This window comes from Xyrauchen texanus, chromosome 34, assembly GCF_025860055.1.
Source record: "Xyrauchen texanus isolate HMW12.3.18 chromosome 34, RBS_HiC_50CHRs, whole genome shotgun sequence".
NCBI lineage: Eukaryota > Metazoa > Chordata > Actinopteri > Cypriniformes > Catostomidae > Xyrauchen > Xyrauchen texanus.
This window is the reverse complement of record NC_068309.1, coordinates 17,103,570-17,122,006: the sequence shown is the minus strand read 5'-3', so window position 1 is coordinate 17,122,006 and position 18,437 is coordinate 17,103,570. Positions and strand designations below refer to the sequence as shown.

Below are 18,437 nucleotides of genomic sequence, written 5' to 3'. Positions count from 1 at the left end.
AAAAGTTTATCTGGTTGCGCGAATGAAGTTAGTAAAATAATTTAATATTTTCTATATTGTGAATATAAAGTGAAAGCTTCGACAATATCAGAGATCTTCACGTTTGAGCCGCTTATATAGTGTAGAATCAGAACTAGAGATGCCAGTTCATAAATAAATCAATTTATTGAGTCTCTTTTCAGCGAATTAGCCAAACAGGTTAGCAAAAAGATTTGAATCGATTGTCTTTTCAGTCCGATTATTTCGGACTGAATAGAACTTTGAGAAACTTCCATTGGTGTGGTGTCTTGATAATAGGGGGTTGGTGCCGCCGCCTCGTGTCGCCCATGCCTAAATCCGCCACAGATGGGGTAACACCGATTGGCCAATAATCAGGGGCGTTTCTAGGACTTGAGGAGGTTCAGGGCTTAGCCCTGCCCCATGTAAGTGGGTGTGGCTTTAGGTGACCCCCCCATCTATTTTAAATAAGCACGCTCTACCTTTATGTTTTTTTTTTTCGTGCACTCTGGCACCTTACTTACAATGAAAGTACGGTGATTCCCACAGGATTTTGTGAGACTATGGGGGGTGGACCTCCGGTCCTCTAGGGGGGTTCGGGGCATGATCCCCTGTAAGACCATATTGTATATTTTAAATTTAAACATCTGGTGCACTTTAAGAGCAAAATTAAGAGGCTAGTGTTGTGCTCTTGTAAACAATTTTGTGCTCTTAAAGCTGCAGTAGGCTACTTTAAATAAATTGAACTGTGAGAAACAGCGCCCCCAATTCTTCCCCATATACATGATGCTCTTCACCACCAGCCAGGGTTTAATTGACAGAGCCAAGGCCTGCCTCCCCAAAAGCGATTGGCTAAAATTAGCTTGATTGACTCTACCCAACCCACAATTTTCACTCAGAGCTAGAGTCTGTGGTGCTAACTAATCTCTCACAGGGCCTCATTTAACATAGACACCATGTCTCTTCCTCATCTGGGGTTTGACATCTCTTAAAATATTTTTGTATGCTCAATCTGAAAAGTGGGGTAAAAACTAGGGATGTCAGTTTCAACTTTTATCTTTTATTGTTACTTCAGTGTGCTAACGATAGCTAGCTAGTGAAGCAGTAATCAGTATAACATTATGCCAATTAACCTAGTAACACTAACGTTAATTTACATTAATCATCATGATTGTAACTTTAGCAGAAAATATTATCTGTTTGCTCTTGTACACTGATGATGATAAATTGTGTATGGAGTAGTGTAAAAATGCAGTGGATTGATTTAATGTGAGTTAACGATAATTACGATGATTAAGATGTAGGCTGTTTCTCCACCAAATTTACACTTATTTCTAGATACAAGCATAACGTTTTATTTATTTCTTGAATTTGGACATTGGTAGGGTGACCATATAGACCCTTTATGCATCCCAGAGCTAATGTGTTCTTCTAAATCACTTGCACCTTTATTAGCAACATGTCATACATTCTGCTTCCCATGGATCTCGACCTGGATGAAAGCATGGGAATTTTTTGTGCAAATCTTCTGTAAGTTTGCACTTTCGTTTGGACATTGTTTCCACTCAGCTGTCATTTGCTGCTACTGTCAGTGTCAAGCAACTGTTTGATGCCAAACATAACAGTGTTCGGGAAGAGATTGACAGGCAGGAATTTGGCCAATAGTTGCTGCAAGCCTCTTATAATTGACCAATTAGTGTGCGAGAAGGCGGGACTTACAAAGAGGGGTTAAAGCAATGCAAATATGCGCGCGCACACAATTACGTATTAGACCCAAGTGTGCCGCACAAGCCCTCAAAAGTGAAGCCAAAACGTCTCGATCACCCCCCGGTGACTGGTCCTAGTATAGGTCATAAACCCCGCCTCCCCATGTTATTCAACGGGACGTGAGACCAACTAAACAATTAAATTACACTTCACATATCTTTTTTCCAAAGATAGTTTCTGTCGTTTACTGTAGTTTCTATCACGTTGATGTAATTTCTAGTGTTTGTTTTCAAAATAAGTTTGTTTTTAGTTAGTTATTTGATGCTATAAAACGGTGCTGTGACATCATGATTGACAGCTGTGATTGACAGGTTCTCTGAGCGAAGTAGTCACTGAAGCACCAACTGACTTTTTTCGGGATCTTCGGAGGACTGAGGAGATTGGAGCTTTAAATTTAATATCTAAATTTCTATAATTAATTATTTCACACCGTCATAAGTCAAAAGTGCAGGGGCGTGTGCTTGCGATTCATTCAGCGAGAGTGAGGGCGGGGCCTTGATTTCGTGGCTTTACTTCCTGCTCACTACTGCGCAGGTCTGGTCCCGAAATTGCAACTGTGCAGACTCAAGTCCCAAGATGTCAGTGCCATATCGGGACACTGGCGGCTTCAGTTCTCACAAATGGAAAAGAGCGAAGGGGCGTCGTCCATCTTTTTTTACAGTCTATGATTAGACCAGTTGCACATCATAATGTAACTAAAGCCGAATCCCGGACATTTTCGCAAATTCAGAAATCCCGGCCGGACGCTTTTTTAAGGTACGAAAAAGAGGACATGTCTGGGAAAAAGAGGACATATGGTCACCCTTCATATGGACGTCCTTGACATGCCCACAAGTTTATAAACATTAAGCTAAAAATGTAGGTAACATCAATTAATACTCACCATTACTCTTCTTTTCGATAAAGTCCAAAAGGCTGCGTTGCTTTTTTCTTGACGTTTCATTTTTCCTCCAGAGTGACACAAGCTGCCTCTCTCTTGTAGCGGGAGGCGGAGGGGGAAGAGTGTCACATCATGTGAACTTCAAACAAAATGTATCAATATTATTGCGAGTAGCCTACGTTCTTCAAAGACCTGTGAGACGGGCTGCGTCATGAAGATTATTGCATATTCATACATGCATATTTTTGTTGTGGTTGTTGAGCTGCACCTAAACTTTTGTTGCCTTCATGTAAAATTTCATTCGGGGCTAAAGTCAAAACATTCGGGGCTGAAGCCCCAGAAAAATGACCTATGTCAATAAGTATGTCTCGGATGTCAATAAGAAATTCAAGAAAATTTCTTTGAGATGTTTATGATTTTGAATGATTGTAAATCTAATCTTTTTAAAAATGTTTAGCAGATGTTAGATGCTTTCCAGATTTAAAAAAAGATATAAAACATATCATGGCATCAGAATTGAATAATTTCGGCAGTTTCTGCGCATATCGAGATGAAATATTGCAGGCAAAAGTAATACATAAATGATAATAAATTAGGTTAATTTGATATATGCACCTATAGTCCTTCAACTATAGACATTTAATATATTCATACAAATCTATTTTCTTAGACTCAGCCTTTACTGGTCTTGTCTCAATCTCAACCTACTCTGGTCTTAGACTGGACTTGGATGAGCTGGTGATGAGGTAGATATGTGCACCTACATGCAATTATCTAATCAGCCAATCGTGTGGCTGCGGTGTAATGCATAAAGTCATGCAGATACAGGTCAGGAGCTTTTGTTAATGTTCACATCAACCATCAGAATGGGAGAAAATGTGATCTCAGTGATTTCGACCATGGCATGATTGTTGGTGCCAGACGGTCACATTACAACAGTATCTAGAGTTTACTCAGAATGGTGGCAAAAACTAAAACATTTAGTGAACGGTTGTTCTGTGGACGGAAACGCCTTGTTGATGAGGACCAATTGTCCGCTGTACAATTGTAGTGACCAGAATATCATCTCAGAATGCACATCACATTGAACCTTGCGGCAGATGGGCAACATGTCGGGCACTTTAGGACCATAGTATTTCTAATAAAGCTATCAGTGTGTGTATATTAAGGGTCAACTACAGTATATTACGAAGGCATATTTTTACTGAAAGGTTTAAATGTCTTAGGATGTTATTGGGTCAAGTTGTCACTAAATTCAACGTGTGTCCAATTACATTTTTTTGTGGACAATAATGGTGAAAATATTCAAAAGTTTTTTTGTAGCCAAGACTTTAAGGCACAGGTGTCAAACTCAAGGTTTTTATATATATATATAGGGATGTACCATTGTAAAAATGACATATGGAGATGTAGACTTACATGATGATGATGATTATGATAAACACTAGAGAATTGAGTCAAGGAAATTAAGGTTTATTTTGAATAAGGATGCACCACTTTCATTAGATTGTTTCTCAAGGCTCATAGCTAATGCCCCCCAAAAACATTAAATTATACAAGAAAGCTCATAATTAAGAAAACATCAGAAGTATGTTCAACAGTTTTACATCTTTTCCCCTGCAGGAAAAATATAAATAACACTTCTTGCAACTGCAATTTCAATATTAAATGGTGCTGAAATTTCATACAGCGCACTGCAAAATCATGAGTGCATTAACAATGAAAAAGAAAATCACTGAAAGGTGGCATTTGTTTTAGTTTTACAATGAACAAATGTACATTTAAAACGCATTCATTTGTTTTAGCATTAATGGTCATGCAATGACAACCCCCCATTTTTGGAACTTGGTCCACAAATACAACTCTTTAGTACTTTGTAATAATTGCCACTTTTGTAAATGTTGCTTAAAGGGACAGTTCATCCAAAAAGTTTAATTCTTTCTTCATTTACTCAGAACTTTGAAGCTCCAATAATCACATAAAGGCAGCATAAATGTAATCCATATGACTCCAGTTGGTTATGTTTTCTGAAGCGATGCATTCAATTTGGGTGAAAAACAGATCAATATTTAAATATGTTGTTTCTGTAAATCTCCACGTTCACTTTCAGAATAATTTATAGATTTACAGACATAGATAGACATTTAATAGACATAGATAGAAGTCATATGGGCTACTATTATGGTGCCTTTATATGATTTTTGGAGCTTGAAAGGTCTGGTCACCATTCACTTGCATTCTATGGACCATCAGAGTTGAGATGTTCCTCTAAAAATCTTTGTTTATGTTCTGCAGAAGACAGAAAGTCATACACATCTGGGATGGCATGAGGGTGAGTAAACAATGAGAGAATTTTCATTTAGAGAATTGAAAAGAATTTCCCTTTAAGATTTTTAAACACCAGCACATTTATTACCAGCATTACAAAAACAATACAACAATGGGTGTAGGTCACATTCAGGGGTGCACATAACCCCCAGTGGTATAAAAAGGAAGCAAGAACATAACATAATTTAACACTGGGGAAATCCTCCTAAAGAACTATGTGGCATTCTGGAAATATTTCACCACACACTCTCTGACAGTAATGACTTGAGAGCTTTAAGAAACATGTTTTTCATGCTTAAATTGTTTATCTAAGAACATTTTAGAAAATATTAAGGGGAGGTTCCAGAAAACATATTTATTTAGTTAAAGAATAATCTTTTATAATTCGCTTAATGCCAAAACTATTTCACCATCCAGTATAGCCTAATACAAAACTTAATCTTTAATTTAAGCAGCAACATATAAGCCCTAGAACAGCTCCATATTTAATCTGTATCATTTGGACTGCTCACGTCTTCTCAAAACCTTCTATTTGACCCACTGTTTTGTAGATGAGGGGTAAGAATAAACATGCACTTAAAAGTTGTGCCAGAAGCCTTTAAGAATTAGTACAATAAAAACTATTATTATTATTATTGCTGGCCATATCAGACTCATAAGTTAGTTTTTCACAATACAAAGGTAATGTATGTTTAAACCTGATGCTTAATTCAAAAGGCAGGCAAAGGCAGATTTATTAGTTTCTATAATAAATTAAAAAAAATAATTAAAAAAAAAGGACAATTTCATTAATTCTAGTAGGATTAAAGCTAATAAAAATAAGGCAAAATAATGAAAGCTTCCTAAATAGCCTAAATAAATGGTCCAGCCAACATGAAAACAAATTGGTCATAAATTATGTTTATAGAATAAACAGGCACATTGCATAGAGATAATTCAGATGGGGATCTAAATATATTTTTAAGTGTTTTTATGCAATTTTAACAACTTAGATTAAAAATATATTTTGAGAACTCATCAGACCAGGGCTGCATTTGGCGACAATTGGTTCTACGATCTACTTAGGCTTACAATGCTTTTGGGAAATGCAGCTCAGAATGGCTATGTGCAATTCTGACAACTACCCATATAAATTTTGAACATGATAAACCTTAGTAGTTAATTGTTGACTGCTTGCAAGTCAAATTTATAAGCAGAACATTTTATTTTAAATCAACGGTTTGTGGATCAGTCATTGTAGAACAAATGATCACTAACATATGATAATTAGCTATACATTGTCAGTTTAACCTTAATTCTCTTGATTTTCCTGCTCAAAATCCACAAACCACATTCAAAAGTAAAAACAAGACGATCATTAATGACTTATTATTGACTGATCAATTACATTTAAAAACATAATTTCTGGCATAATATAAACATTGTGAAATATGTTGGTTCATAGGTTTTATTAATGCTTCTCTAATGTTAAAGAGTAGACTCTGAAAGCAATATTCCTACAGTATGGATAACTTGGTTAGTTACAATCCATTTGATTAGGCATAACTAATACCTGAAACGGAGCAAAGTAAAGCTGCTAAATAGCAATGATGAAATCCATTAAAATTTCCTTTTTAGAAGCCTTAGATCATTGTCATGAACTTTAAAGGTGACAATGTACTGTACGTTGACTGTCAGACATAAATAATGTACAGCCAGTTTAACCCTGGCTAATGAGCTGGAAATTAAGTAAAAGGGATCTAGGAGCTCCTTGGACCAAACAATAAATAAGAAAATAAATAAATAAATACCTTGTTTACTATTGGTTTAAATGTGAGATTTTTTTTTTGTATGATTACTGTGAGATCATTTAATAGCTAGCTATATTGTACTATTGTGTATTTGCACCTCCAAGTACATTTGAATACATTTAGCTGGATGTTGACATCTTGAAATGTACAGTATGTGCCTCATTTATGAAACATGAACAGACTGCATTTGTGAAATCCGTTTTTAAAACCAATTTCGTAAATTGTCGTTTTGTAATTATTGTGACATGAGAAATTTTAAGGGTGGTTTACACACAAATACTTTCTTCTTCACTGTTTCATTAAAGAGGCCCTGTGACAAGAATTGATTTGAAAAAGCAGAAAAGACCTAATTTTTGTGTCAGTTCCAAAAAATAAATAAAAATGTGCAGTTGCTCATGATTATTACTTAGTGATGATTGTCTTATATTGCAATCACATCAGCACTTAAGCGAAGTGCTTTCTCATTTTTGTTGCAATAGCCACTTCATATTCCTTGAACAACCAGAATTAATAACAGAGAATACCATCTGGAAGGGAAACAAACTGGAATGCTGTAGTGTTGAATAATCCTACATCAGGGGGGGAATTTTCTTACATGCAACCAGATACATGGGCCTTAAAACAGAACACACACGAACAGAACTGACCTAAGAAGTTTAATAAACTTCCTAGAAATACCATTTGCACTGACTCATTTAATTTTCACTGTAATGAAGTCCAATCATTTGCATGTTTCACTTTCCACTCAATGCTCTACAGTTCATAACTGTCAGTCAAAAGGATTATTTGGTTACAGCATTCACTGTAGATGGCTACAGAGCATCTAAGTAGACTGTATTTGTTCAGATGTGAAGAGTTTGTTCTTAAAACGTACTGCTCTTCCTCCATTCATCCACCCATGTCAGTCCCATAGCCCTAGACTCTTATTTCGTAATCATCTTAAATGCACGGCCAGGCCAGGGTAATGGATTGGTAGCTTGGTGTATTATGAGAAGAAAATATTCTGAAAAACATCCAGAAGTTCACGACTCTGATGGAGGATCTAGTGGGGTAAACGTTTTAGGCATTGACAGAATGCTCTCGGCCTCCTCGTACATCTACAAACAAGCAAAGACAAGCAGCGTTACTGTTAAGACATAAATGTTTATTAAAGGTGAACTGCATAATTTTTTGAAATGTTGAAATACTTCTATACCAATTTAATATGCAGAGACAAATATAAGCAAGTGATTTGTATGTTTATTCCCCAAAAGAGAATAAATACTGCGGCTTTGCGGTGCTATTAAAAATTTGCTCTATTTGTTTGAGCATTCTGACCAGCCCGACACAGCAACATTGGAACATCACGCTCAAGTAATAGCGTGAATTTGGGCAGGACTGTTTAAAAAAAGTAAATAAAAAAAACAAACATATTTTTGCAATTCCATAAGGTGACTCAAGTGGCAGATAAATATGACACTTTTTCCTTTAACCAATGTATTTGGACACTGATTGTTAATTCCAGAGAAAAGATTATTCCTGAGGGAAATCACTTGTATCTCCAATTTTACTGTATATTAGAACTGAACATTGTAAATCTCTTATGGAACTTTAGCCTAATAATTTGTAGTGTTCTAAGATATATAATTTCACTAGCAATATATAACTATTGCAGTGTGTTCAGTGCAATCTAGATTAGACTTGTGCTAACATGACAAAAATTCTCATGAACATTACCGGAGTGAACTGAACATCTTGGAAGAGTTCCTGAATGAAGCGTCGTGAGGCCAGTCTGAACATGCAATGAGCCAGCATGTAAGAAACTTCAGAATACAGACAGATGTCATCAAATGCATAGGGAAACTTTTCCTTGATTCTGTAAATAAAGCAAATTGAAATTTACAAGGGATTTTATTCCACCTTTTATCATAAAATCAAAACAATCTAAATAAATTATTCTTTGGATACCAGAATTACATTCAAATGCACAATTCTCTCCATTTTGGCAGCATAAATGCAAGTCAGTGTGAATGAATTGTCGCCTTACGTGAGTAGTCCAGTTTCATTCCCTTTAGTCCCAACTGAGGAGCTAAGGTTAATGACCAGCCGAATCACTTCCTTCCTCAGGACAACCCGGCAAGCTGGAGCATCCTCTGGAATGTTTTTCACCCCTGGCAAAGAGAGACAGCATGCACAGATGAACGCTTAACTTCAAGCTATACAAAATTAAATGCATTTCAAATATGACATTTGAAGCTTCAGTTTTATTCGAATTTTCAACCAAGCCATAGAGTTTCATTACCAAGAACTAGCTCAGTGCTGCGTGTGCTGCCACCAGAACCCTGTGAGACAGCGTCACTGCAGCCAGACACTCCTGAGAACTTGGACTGGGTCATGACTTCCAGGTTGTGTATGGTCTGATTGCACCATTCTGAGTATGGAGCTTCAGGAAAGTCTGAAATGCATAAAACCCTGATGTCAAATCATGAGTAATGGTTTATCGGTAAGAGTAGTTGTAGTGTTGACCAGAAAGGCATCAGGAGACAACCCTCCATAAACTATTTATTGACCCTTTTTTTTCTCTTTGCATATATATGTATATTGGGCAAACTTAGATACAAAGGAGAAAAAACAAACTGCAGTAGGGTTGCTAAAACCTTTGACCCTCCTGGAGGGCCCACTTCTGGACTGGCTAACAAAACAAAAGAAACCACATTTTTAACCCAAGGATCAAATCATTTGATCCTCCCAGGGGAAAGATCATCAACACAACACAAGATAAATACATAAATAAACGCTTAACAATTAACATTAAAACATAAAATAATCATCAACATAAATACAGAAAATAACACACACACTATAGACTACCACATCTAACATTTTCAATACATATACTATAATCAGTGATCGCTCCTAAACAGTCAATAGTTGACCTAGTCCTACATTACCCACAATTCCATGATAACTGTATAAAACAGGAAACAGAAAGGCCACAGAATCTCTTAAAACCCACCCCTGGAACCATGCTGCAGACATGAACCCAGAGAGAGGTAAGAAGAAAATCAAACAAACTTCAAATTAATAAAACAAAAGAAAAACTCTTGTTGTATTTCTTTCTTGCCTAATGTGCACCCTTAGACAACAAAAAGACAACAAGCGCATATAATACAACTTGTAACTAAACAAACATATAATGTGGGCCATGTAGGTCTCACAGGCAACCCATCACATTATCACAGTAGTAGAACAACCAAGACAATTTTGCCAGTGCCCTTTGCTCAAAAACAAATAAGTCTGCTGCTTACCTGGGCGGCTTTGAGTGAAGGTGTTTGAATTGCAACCGAGCACATATAACCCTGCACAGTAAAGACAGTTCTCATCGCTGTGCTCCTGCAGGCCGGTCTCCTCTGAGCCCAGCAGCTGCTGCTGGTCTGTTCGACTCACTGCAATCAGTTCTGTAATACTCAGCTGAGACCTTAAAACAGAATGCCTGGAGCCTTCACTGGAACCTGAGAAAAGAACAGCCTTCAGACAATGAAATGGGGAAAGAGGGGCAGTAATGATATGGGGTAGAGGTGCAGATCAGTAAAGCTGACCAACACAGCATGTGCCTTTACCATCAGCATCTCCAGAGAAGAACTTTGCAGATCGGTCTTCAGATGGTGGGCTTGTTCTCTTCTGGAAGTATGGTATGTCTTTAATCTAGATAGCACCCATAAAGAAAGTCAAGTTAGTTTCAGATAACAGTTTAAAAGTTTTTTGTAATACCCGTTTACAATTGGTATTAACATCCATCTTGATTGATTTGATCCCAAATGGACAGTACTACATTTGGGTGAAATGGGGTCAAATATGATACTCAAACCACTTTCAGAGGGTGTATACTCCCACACTGCACTTGTAGTGGAAATGCAAATGCATCCTGATAGGTCCCTGACAACAGCCAAGGAAAATCCACACAGGCAACACACAATTATTGCAACAAAACAATGGTTTAAAATTCTATGGCTTGGTACAGCAAAAACAAATTAATAAATCAGATCGAAGAATTTGGATTTTGCTTCATGGAAATTCATCTTTGGTATGCTTGATATCAACATGCCGTGATGAACAAAGTAAAGTGATGTATGTATGTACTGTGTTATCACAAAATTAGAGATCCTTCTCTTGTTCTGATTAAAATACAAGTGGACATTGGGGAAATATTTGAATTGAAGGTGTAACTGACAATATGTTGACCACACATGATCACCCAAGATGGATTTTAAGCAGTTAATACCTGGAACATGCTGTTGATGTCCATTGGCAAAGCAATGCCAATGTAGTCATCAGAGTTGCCATATGTGGCAATGGACACCATGGAACGTACTGAAGAAGAGCGCTGTAGGGAGGTTTGACTGATGGGGCTAAGAAGATCCTCTTTATCCAAAGAAGCAAAACTCAGAGCCTTGAGAAACCTGTGCTTGCAGAGAAAATTAAAGCATGTGAGAGATCAAGAGAGAATTGTTTGAAAGAAATAGAAAACTGGCAGAGGGAATAATAGGAGAAAGAGAAGGTTTCAGCTGACATTTTGGAAACTACTTGCACTGGTACTGCAATATTGCAGCCTTGCTAAAAGATGATTGATAGGTTTGTCAAGGTAGGAACAGGCTGGTGAAGTGTATTCGCATTTCAAAGAGTGAGCAGCTGTTTGTCATTGGCTGCATCATGCAAGTACTGTAGATCAAAATCCACTACATGCATCTTAGATCAAATGCAGGAATGCGTCTAGTGTGGTGAGGGAATTTCAATTGGTTTGCACGATCAGCAAACTACTTGGGGAATTCTGGGCTGACAGGGTTAGAAATCTCTTTAGAGCTACATACAATCAATGAGGAGAGTTATTTTGCCCTACTATGAGCATCAATTTCAAGGACTTAGGAGGCATGGTTTAAGAGAATCAGGTTAAGGTATGGGCTGTGGGAGTGCTATTGAGAAATAAAAAAAAATTAATAAAATTAAAGTCAAAGTACGGCAAAAAGGGAGTCGAGTAGGCCAGGGTCTTTCAATTATAAAAATTGACAGAAGTGAACGTTCAACTGAAAGAGGGGAGCGTCAGCCCAGGGGGTGGTCCACACACCGTGGGAGTAGAGATCTGCGATGGGGCCTGCTTGAACCATGGCACAGACATCTGAAGCGCTTTTTAGTATACCTGAGAGGGACCATCACAAACATAGACCACATTATTTCCAGAGGGGAAAAAGGGATTTCAAATGGGCTTTTTAGGAGTGTAATTTCCTATCAAATATTATATGGGGGTAAAACAACAATATTTATGGGCACTCAATGAGTGCTCAAATCTTATAATCTGACTGCCTTTACACAGTTGCATATGGATACTTATAGAATCTTTTCTGATTAGGGCTGTTGCTGATAAAATAATATATTTATACACTTTGAGCACTTTATTAGGAACACGTGCACCTACATGCAATTATCTAATCAGCCAATTGTGTGGCAGCAGTGCAATGCATAAAATCATGCTGATGTTCACATCAACCATCAGAATGGGGAAAAATTTGATCTTAGTGATTTAGAGTGTGGCATGATTGTTGGTGCTAGACGGGCTAGTTTGAGAAATTCTGTAATTGCCGATCTGCTCGGATTTCCACGCACAACAGTCTCTAGACTTTAGAATGGTGCCAAAAACAAAAAAAAAAACATTTAGCAAGCACTGTTTCAGCAGACCGCAACACCTTGTTGAAGAAATAGGTCAACGGAGAATGGCCAGACTGGTTGGAGCAGACAGAAAGGCTATGTTAACTCAGATAACTACTCCGTACAATTGTAGTGTGCAGAATTTTGTGAACTTTTGAGGCAGATGGGCTACAACAGCAGAAGACCACATCAGGCACTTTATTGGCACCACAGTGTTCCTAATAAAGTGCTCAGTGAACGTATATTCTAATTCTTTTTCCTCACAATGTCAAGGTAAATTCAACCGCACAAAAGAGATTTGAAACTGATGCCATAGATTCAGTCTCTTTCGTGGATATCTTGAGTCTCTTGCAGGTTTGCCACACTATCAGTTATGCTAACGTGATGCAAAGCAATGTATTGAATCGTGACGTATATAACGCTGTATATCGTATAGTGAGGTAGTTGGCAAACCCAGCCCTGAATTTGATCAGGCAGATATTCTGCACCACCACATCACAAAAAAGAAAACTAAGGGAAATCTACATTAGAAAGAAGAGTGTTATCACACAGAACTTCCTCTTTAACAACTTGACTCTTTTGAGAAATGGGAAGTTAGTTTTATTTACAGTTTTGAGAGTCAAGAATATACATGGAAACCTTAAAAACATACATTAAACCTTAAGTTTAGTTCCAACCCTGCTCTTATAAACCTGCCTTTGATTAGCTGGTTCAGGTGAGTTTAAATAGGGTTGGCGCTAAACTCTGCAGGACAGTGGTTCTCCAGGAGTGGAGTTGAACAGCCTTGGTGTAATGTGTTAAAATTTAGATGCAAAAAGAATAGTGGCATAATGCCAGAGAAAGGAAAGCTTTTCACCAACTCGGGATCCATCAGCTTTTACCTGCGTGGCGTGAGTCTGGAGTCCAGGCTCCCAGTTTTCATGGTGATGGCATCAGTGAAGAGAACATCTTTGGCTGGAGAGGCAAGTGCCTCGCTATGGGAGAGAGAGGGGTGGATGCGCTGCTGTTGCAGCCGTTTGAGGGTAGCGTAGCCCAGTGCGTCCCGTTGGCTTGTGTACATAAAGCTGCAGTCTGTGAGGCTTGAGATGGTTGTGACAGATGGGGATTTAAGGGACTGAGCCCTTCGGGGCAGTGTGTGAGAGGAGCCAGGGGGCATCAAGAGCACAGAGTTAGATTTGGACAGGGGCAGGTGGTTGGATTGGGGTGTGAAAGTGTGAAGAGTTTTGATAGTTTGAGTGCTAATGACCGTATTGAGGCTAACACAGTCCGTGTCGATGGTAGAAGAGTCCACACCACCCATTGTCTCTCGAGATGGACTGGAACTCATGGAGCTGATGCCGCTGGTGGTTGTATCTGTGTTGAAACTTTGGCTGCGGCTTTTAAATTGACTCCCGCCCCCAGAAGTGGTGCCATCACCGGCCAACCTTTCTTGACTAGTATGCTCTCGGTAGGCATCTCCAACCTGATTCACAGCTCTCTGTAGACGTACATCTGGCTCTCCAATGCTGGATGTGCTGCCCTGGGTTTCCGAAGTCTTGCTGCCCACGAAAGAGGACTCCAGACTTACGCTTGGGCTTTTTGGCAGATGTCCATCAGTAAATACAGGACTGAAGACATCTGCCTGGCCAAGAAAGGATATAGAGGGCTCAGTGACAGTGCGAACCCTCCTGATGCCTCCTAATGTGGGCTCGCCATGGAAGTTACTGCTGCTGCCAGTGCCTTTGGGGTCACTGGTGCTGCGGAGTTTCTTTCCGGAGAGCGAGATCAGGAAGCGGTTACGGACCAAGCGGCTGGAGGCCAGGATGGTAAATGGGCTGCGGTCCTTTAGAAGTTTGGGCCTGAAGTACAGTGGCTGGTCCTCAGAGAGCTCAGTGTTTTGCAACTTATCATCATTCAGGATGTACATGCCTGCAAGAAAGGCATTTTCAGAATTTTTACTTTTTACTATTTTTAGACTATTTTTTTTATTTATTTATTTTTTAAATAACTTTGGCACATCCCTATTTTCATACGTCAGACCTTTCTTCATTTATTAGACAAAGGGATATCTGATAATAATGTAAAAAACAATGACAGATAAAGGTGATAAAAAAATTTAAACCATATTAAAAATATGCAATTTGGAAATCTTTGGAAAGATTTAAAAATCTTTAATGTTTACATACAGTAGTGGGCGCACAACTATTTATTTTTTGTTTTAAATGCTGGATTTATGATTGGGGTAAGTCATCAAAAAACAAATACAGAGCCCGTCTGAGGGTAAAAAAGAAAAATTTTCTCTCTTCCAAAGCACTACAAATCAATCAAGATCAGTGCATCAATATAGGCCAAACTATCCCATTAAGTGAGAATAATAGTTCTTTTGGCTGTTAGAATCTGAAATCAGAGTTCTACTTTGTTGATTTAAAAAGATTTCTAAATTTGTAATCAATCGTTGTCAAAAGATTTTTGGCGCAACATTGAAATTTTATAACTTTAACCTACACAAACTTGAGGTACTTAAGTTAAAAAAATATATAAATCGGATCTTGCACAATACAATGAAACCAAATACCAACAAATCACTCAATCAAATCTACACAGAATAGCTCAAAGGGAGAATAATGAATGGGCAAAACGAAAATAAATAAAAATGTTACAAATGTAATATTATATCCATAAAGTGTGGGCAAATTTGTTTTGTTATTCAATTATTGCAGATCTGCAATGAGTTCCATTTTTGCATTTCCTGTGATTTGATGCAGTTTGACAAAAAAAAAACAAACTATATTATATGTTTAAGTAGAAAACACTGTCTACCTCTGTCCAAAGTCATTATTAAGATATGGAAATATATTCTGTTATGAATATAATCCACACAAGCTGCCAAACCCAATAATAACATTTATTATTTTGCTTTTTTCCCTATTAAATTTACTGAAAGCATTAACTATGAAATTAAAATATATTCCTATTAAAACAATCAATATTTATTTTTATTTTTTTACATGGAAGTGTTGAAAGACACCATCTAATGAGGGAGCATTTTCTTTTACAGCACCTTACCTCAGTCAGAGAAAGATGATGTGCTTGTACTAGCAAGACCAACCTCCACCCTAAACCACAGTTTTGGAATAGTGACTATTAGTAGGCCTAATGGCTGAGTGGATGTGAGGTGCACTCACTTGGCTGAGTGGAGTCACTCTCGCTGTTGTGTCTTGAGTTGGTGGACTCAGAGTTCAGGCTGAGGGTGCTGGGAGCTGAGGACAGCTGGATGAGGGGCTGCTGTTGCTGTTGTTGCTGCTGCAGTTGCTGTTGGTTCTGCTGCTGCTCCACCTCATCTGGCACTACAGGCCAAAGCTGTCTGCGATTGTGCCTGACTGCATCCCAGCCATTCAGTTTTAGCAATTCACAACCCTGCTTCGTTTTCGAAATGAGTCCCAGAACATAAAGACACGTCCTGAGAGAGAAAAATAAAGAGAAACAAATTGCGGGTTCATGGAAAAGCCATAAGGCAGAGATTAGATTGAATAAAATGAAAGAATGCATGATTGCCAAACAGCAAGGGAGGAAGAATGACAAAATTCATATAAAACAAACAAACAAAAAAAAAAAAACCCTGCTGACAGATTCTGAGAAAGTCATTTTGAAACTAGGAGTCTTTGCAACAACAAGAGTGCCTGGGGTTAACGTGGTTAAAAATTGGTCAATTGTGTATAGTCACTCTTCTAACCAGCTGTGCTGCAATAACTTCACTTTGTTGCATACTGCAACTACAAGTGGGCAGCCAGTTAGAGGAAATGGAAAAGAAAGTTGCAAAGCAAATTGCAGATAACTAAAACACCAAAGTTCCCATTATTCAATCAAAAAATAAACCCGTTCAGTGTAATTCAAAGAAAACTTTTCAACAAAATTAACCTTTTCAGGGTTAATTTTGGGCTGCCATCTGCAATTTTTTAAACTCTAATTGAAAAGCTCACAATTTACACATACTGTGGACTAATTTCTAGGGCTGCCCCCAACCAAAGATTTTCCTAGTCGACTAGTAGTCGTTAGTTTAAGCCATTAGTCGACTAGACGTTGCAGGTTTATGATATTAATTTAATTACTTAAAGATGCTATATGTAATATTTACTAAATAATAAAATGTCCATATGCCATTAGAGAATTAGGAAACATACCAAGTTGAAATACTGGCTTCTCCAATAACAATGCTATAGCCAGTATATTCTATTTTGAAGTTTCCATTCCAGGTTGGAATTTCAGTTTATGTTTTGGCCTGTGTGATCCCACCCACAGCCCACTCACATATAGTATTTTGACACTGCTGGTTTGCCAGATTGAACAAGTTTGCAGGCAAACAACACTGCGTGCTGCAGCCATGGAAGCCAGCAAACTAACTGGATCAGAGATAACAGATGCCCCCCAACCAGGGCTGGACTGGTAATCTGGCATACCAGGCATTTTTCCGGTGGGCCGACACACTTTGGGGCCGTTCAGGGGCGGAATAGCCATCGGTAGAACTGAGCAGTGGGCCGTGAAACGTGCAGAACGGGCCACGATAAGCAAAAATGAGCCGCCGTGTTATGCAGAACAGACCACAAAACGGCGATGTAAAATCCCAGGCTGATTTCTTTTCCCAGTCCACCCTGCCCCTGACCTAAAAAGCCTCGCCAGCCATCTAAAAACCACCATGACCAGAGGCGTAGTAAAACAAGGATAAATATTGAGATGACTTCGGAAGATGGACACAGTTTAAAGTCCAGAAATCCTTTAAAACAGATGCGGAGTTGGCTAATTTGCATGTCAACATTCTGGCTACGTGTAATGGCTACTTGATGTCATGTAAATGAAAAGGACGGAGCATGATCTGATCTCGGGTTGCCTGCACACATGCAATCTTGTGAAATTTCTCCATTTAACACAGTAATACAAATATTACCATATAATATCATTACATGTTTAATACAGTAAAAAATAAAAAAAAAAACTTTTTACCAAACACATAAATGGCTAATATTATAGTTATTTATGGTGGTTTATATTATAGTTTTTCTCTTGCATACAATAAGAAATAAATATAAAAAAAGATATATATATTTTAACATGTCCATGATGTCTGTGTCACTCTGGATCTATACATTTGGTTTTGGCCAACAAAAAGTATTCACATAGTCTCAATAAAGAAAGGATTACATAAATATGTCCATTTAAATTGAGAGCATGTAAACATTTTATCAATATTTGTGACAAAAGCTTAAAGTTGTGACAGACTTTTCCATATTGTGATGTATTTCGGAGTAAAACAGCTTATCAAACAAGACAAAAATCTAGGGCGGGACTTAATTTTATCCATCGGTTGTTGATTGGATTGTGAAAAGTTGCCGTTGCATACCAGAATGGAAGCAGACCTGAATGCGAGTTATCACACAGACACCATTTCCACTGTGCCCCACTGATTTGAGAACCAAAAGACGACCTAAATGACAACATTAATCTATAACCAGCCCACAAACGCACATTGCGGTCTTCGTTTACAACGAGGCTGGAGCCCAATGCAGATGAATGATCACTATATTTCAACGTTTTGAATCACAATTTTATTTTTTAAATATAAAAAATAAAGAACTCATGTTGTATTCAGTAGTGATCCTCTCTGGAAGCATTTAGGCATGAAATCTCTCAAACACAAACCAACAATTTGCAGTTATTCCTCCTCCTTCAAAATGTAAAATTCCAAGGTAGTTTGGGGTAGAGAATAGGATTTTGGAACGGACAAAAATCCATATCTTCATATCTGCATTAGCTGCTTTGACACCAGGTGTGTTTACATGACCCTTGAAGGGGTGGGGTTAAAACTGACTAACCCTTGCATACGTCATCAAAGAAAAGTCAGTAATATCACCGGAAGAGCAAGTTATGACATTTTGATAAAATATTACAAGGTCACTTTTTTTATTTTTTTTTATAAAATAGCAAATATGCTTGGATGAATCGTTCACACTAACATGCATTAC

General features: G+C 38.0%; 1 protein-coding gene across 1 annotated transcript in view; it reads right to left on the bottom strand.

The window, feature by feature from the left end:
- Positions 1-4,110: 4,110 nt before the first annotated feature.
- rictorb (RPTOR independent companion of MTOR, complex 2b) overlaps positions 4,111-18,437 on the bottom strand; it is a 48,912-nt gene continuing 34,585 nt past the window's right edge. Inside the window, exons 30-38 of the mRNA XM_052104276.1 lie at positions 15,606-15,880; positions 13,323-14,349; positions 11,024-11,201; positions 10,362-10,446; positions 10,050-10,253; positions 9,044-9,196; positions 8,789-8,912; positions 8,479-8,617; positions 4,111-7,859 (exon numbers count right to left, since the gene is read on the bottom strand). Coding sequence (XP_051960236.1) covers positions 7,785-7,859; positions 8,479-8,617; positions 8,789-8,912; positions 9,044-9,196; positions 10,050-10,253; positions 10,362-10,446; positions 11,024-11,201; positions 13,323-14,349; positions 15,606-15,880 — 2,260 coding nt within the window. The 3' untranslated portion in view covers positions 4,111-7,784. The remainder of the gene's footprint in view (positions 7,860-8,478; positions 8,618-8,788; positions 8,913-9,043; positions 9,197-10,049; positions 10,254-10,361; positions 10,447-11,023; positions 11,202-13,322; positions 14,350-15,605; positions 15,881-18,437) is intronic.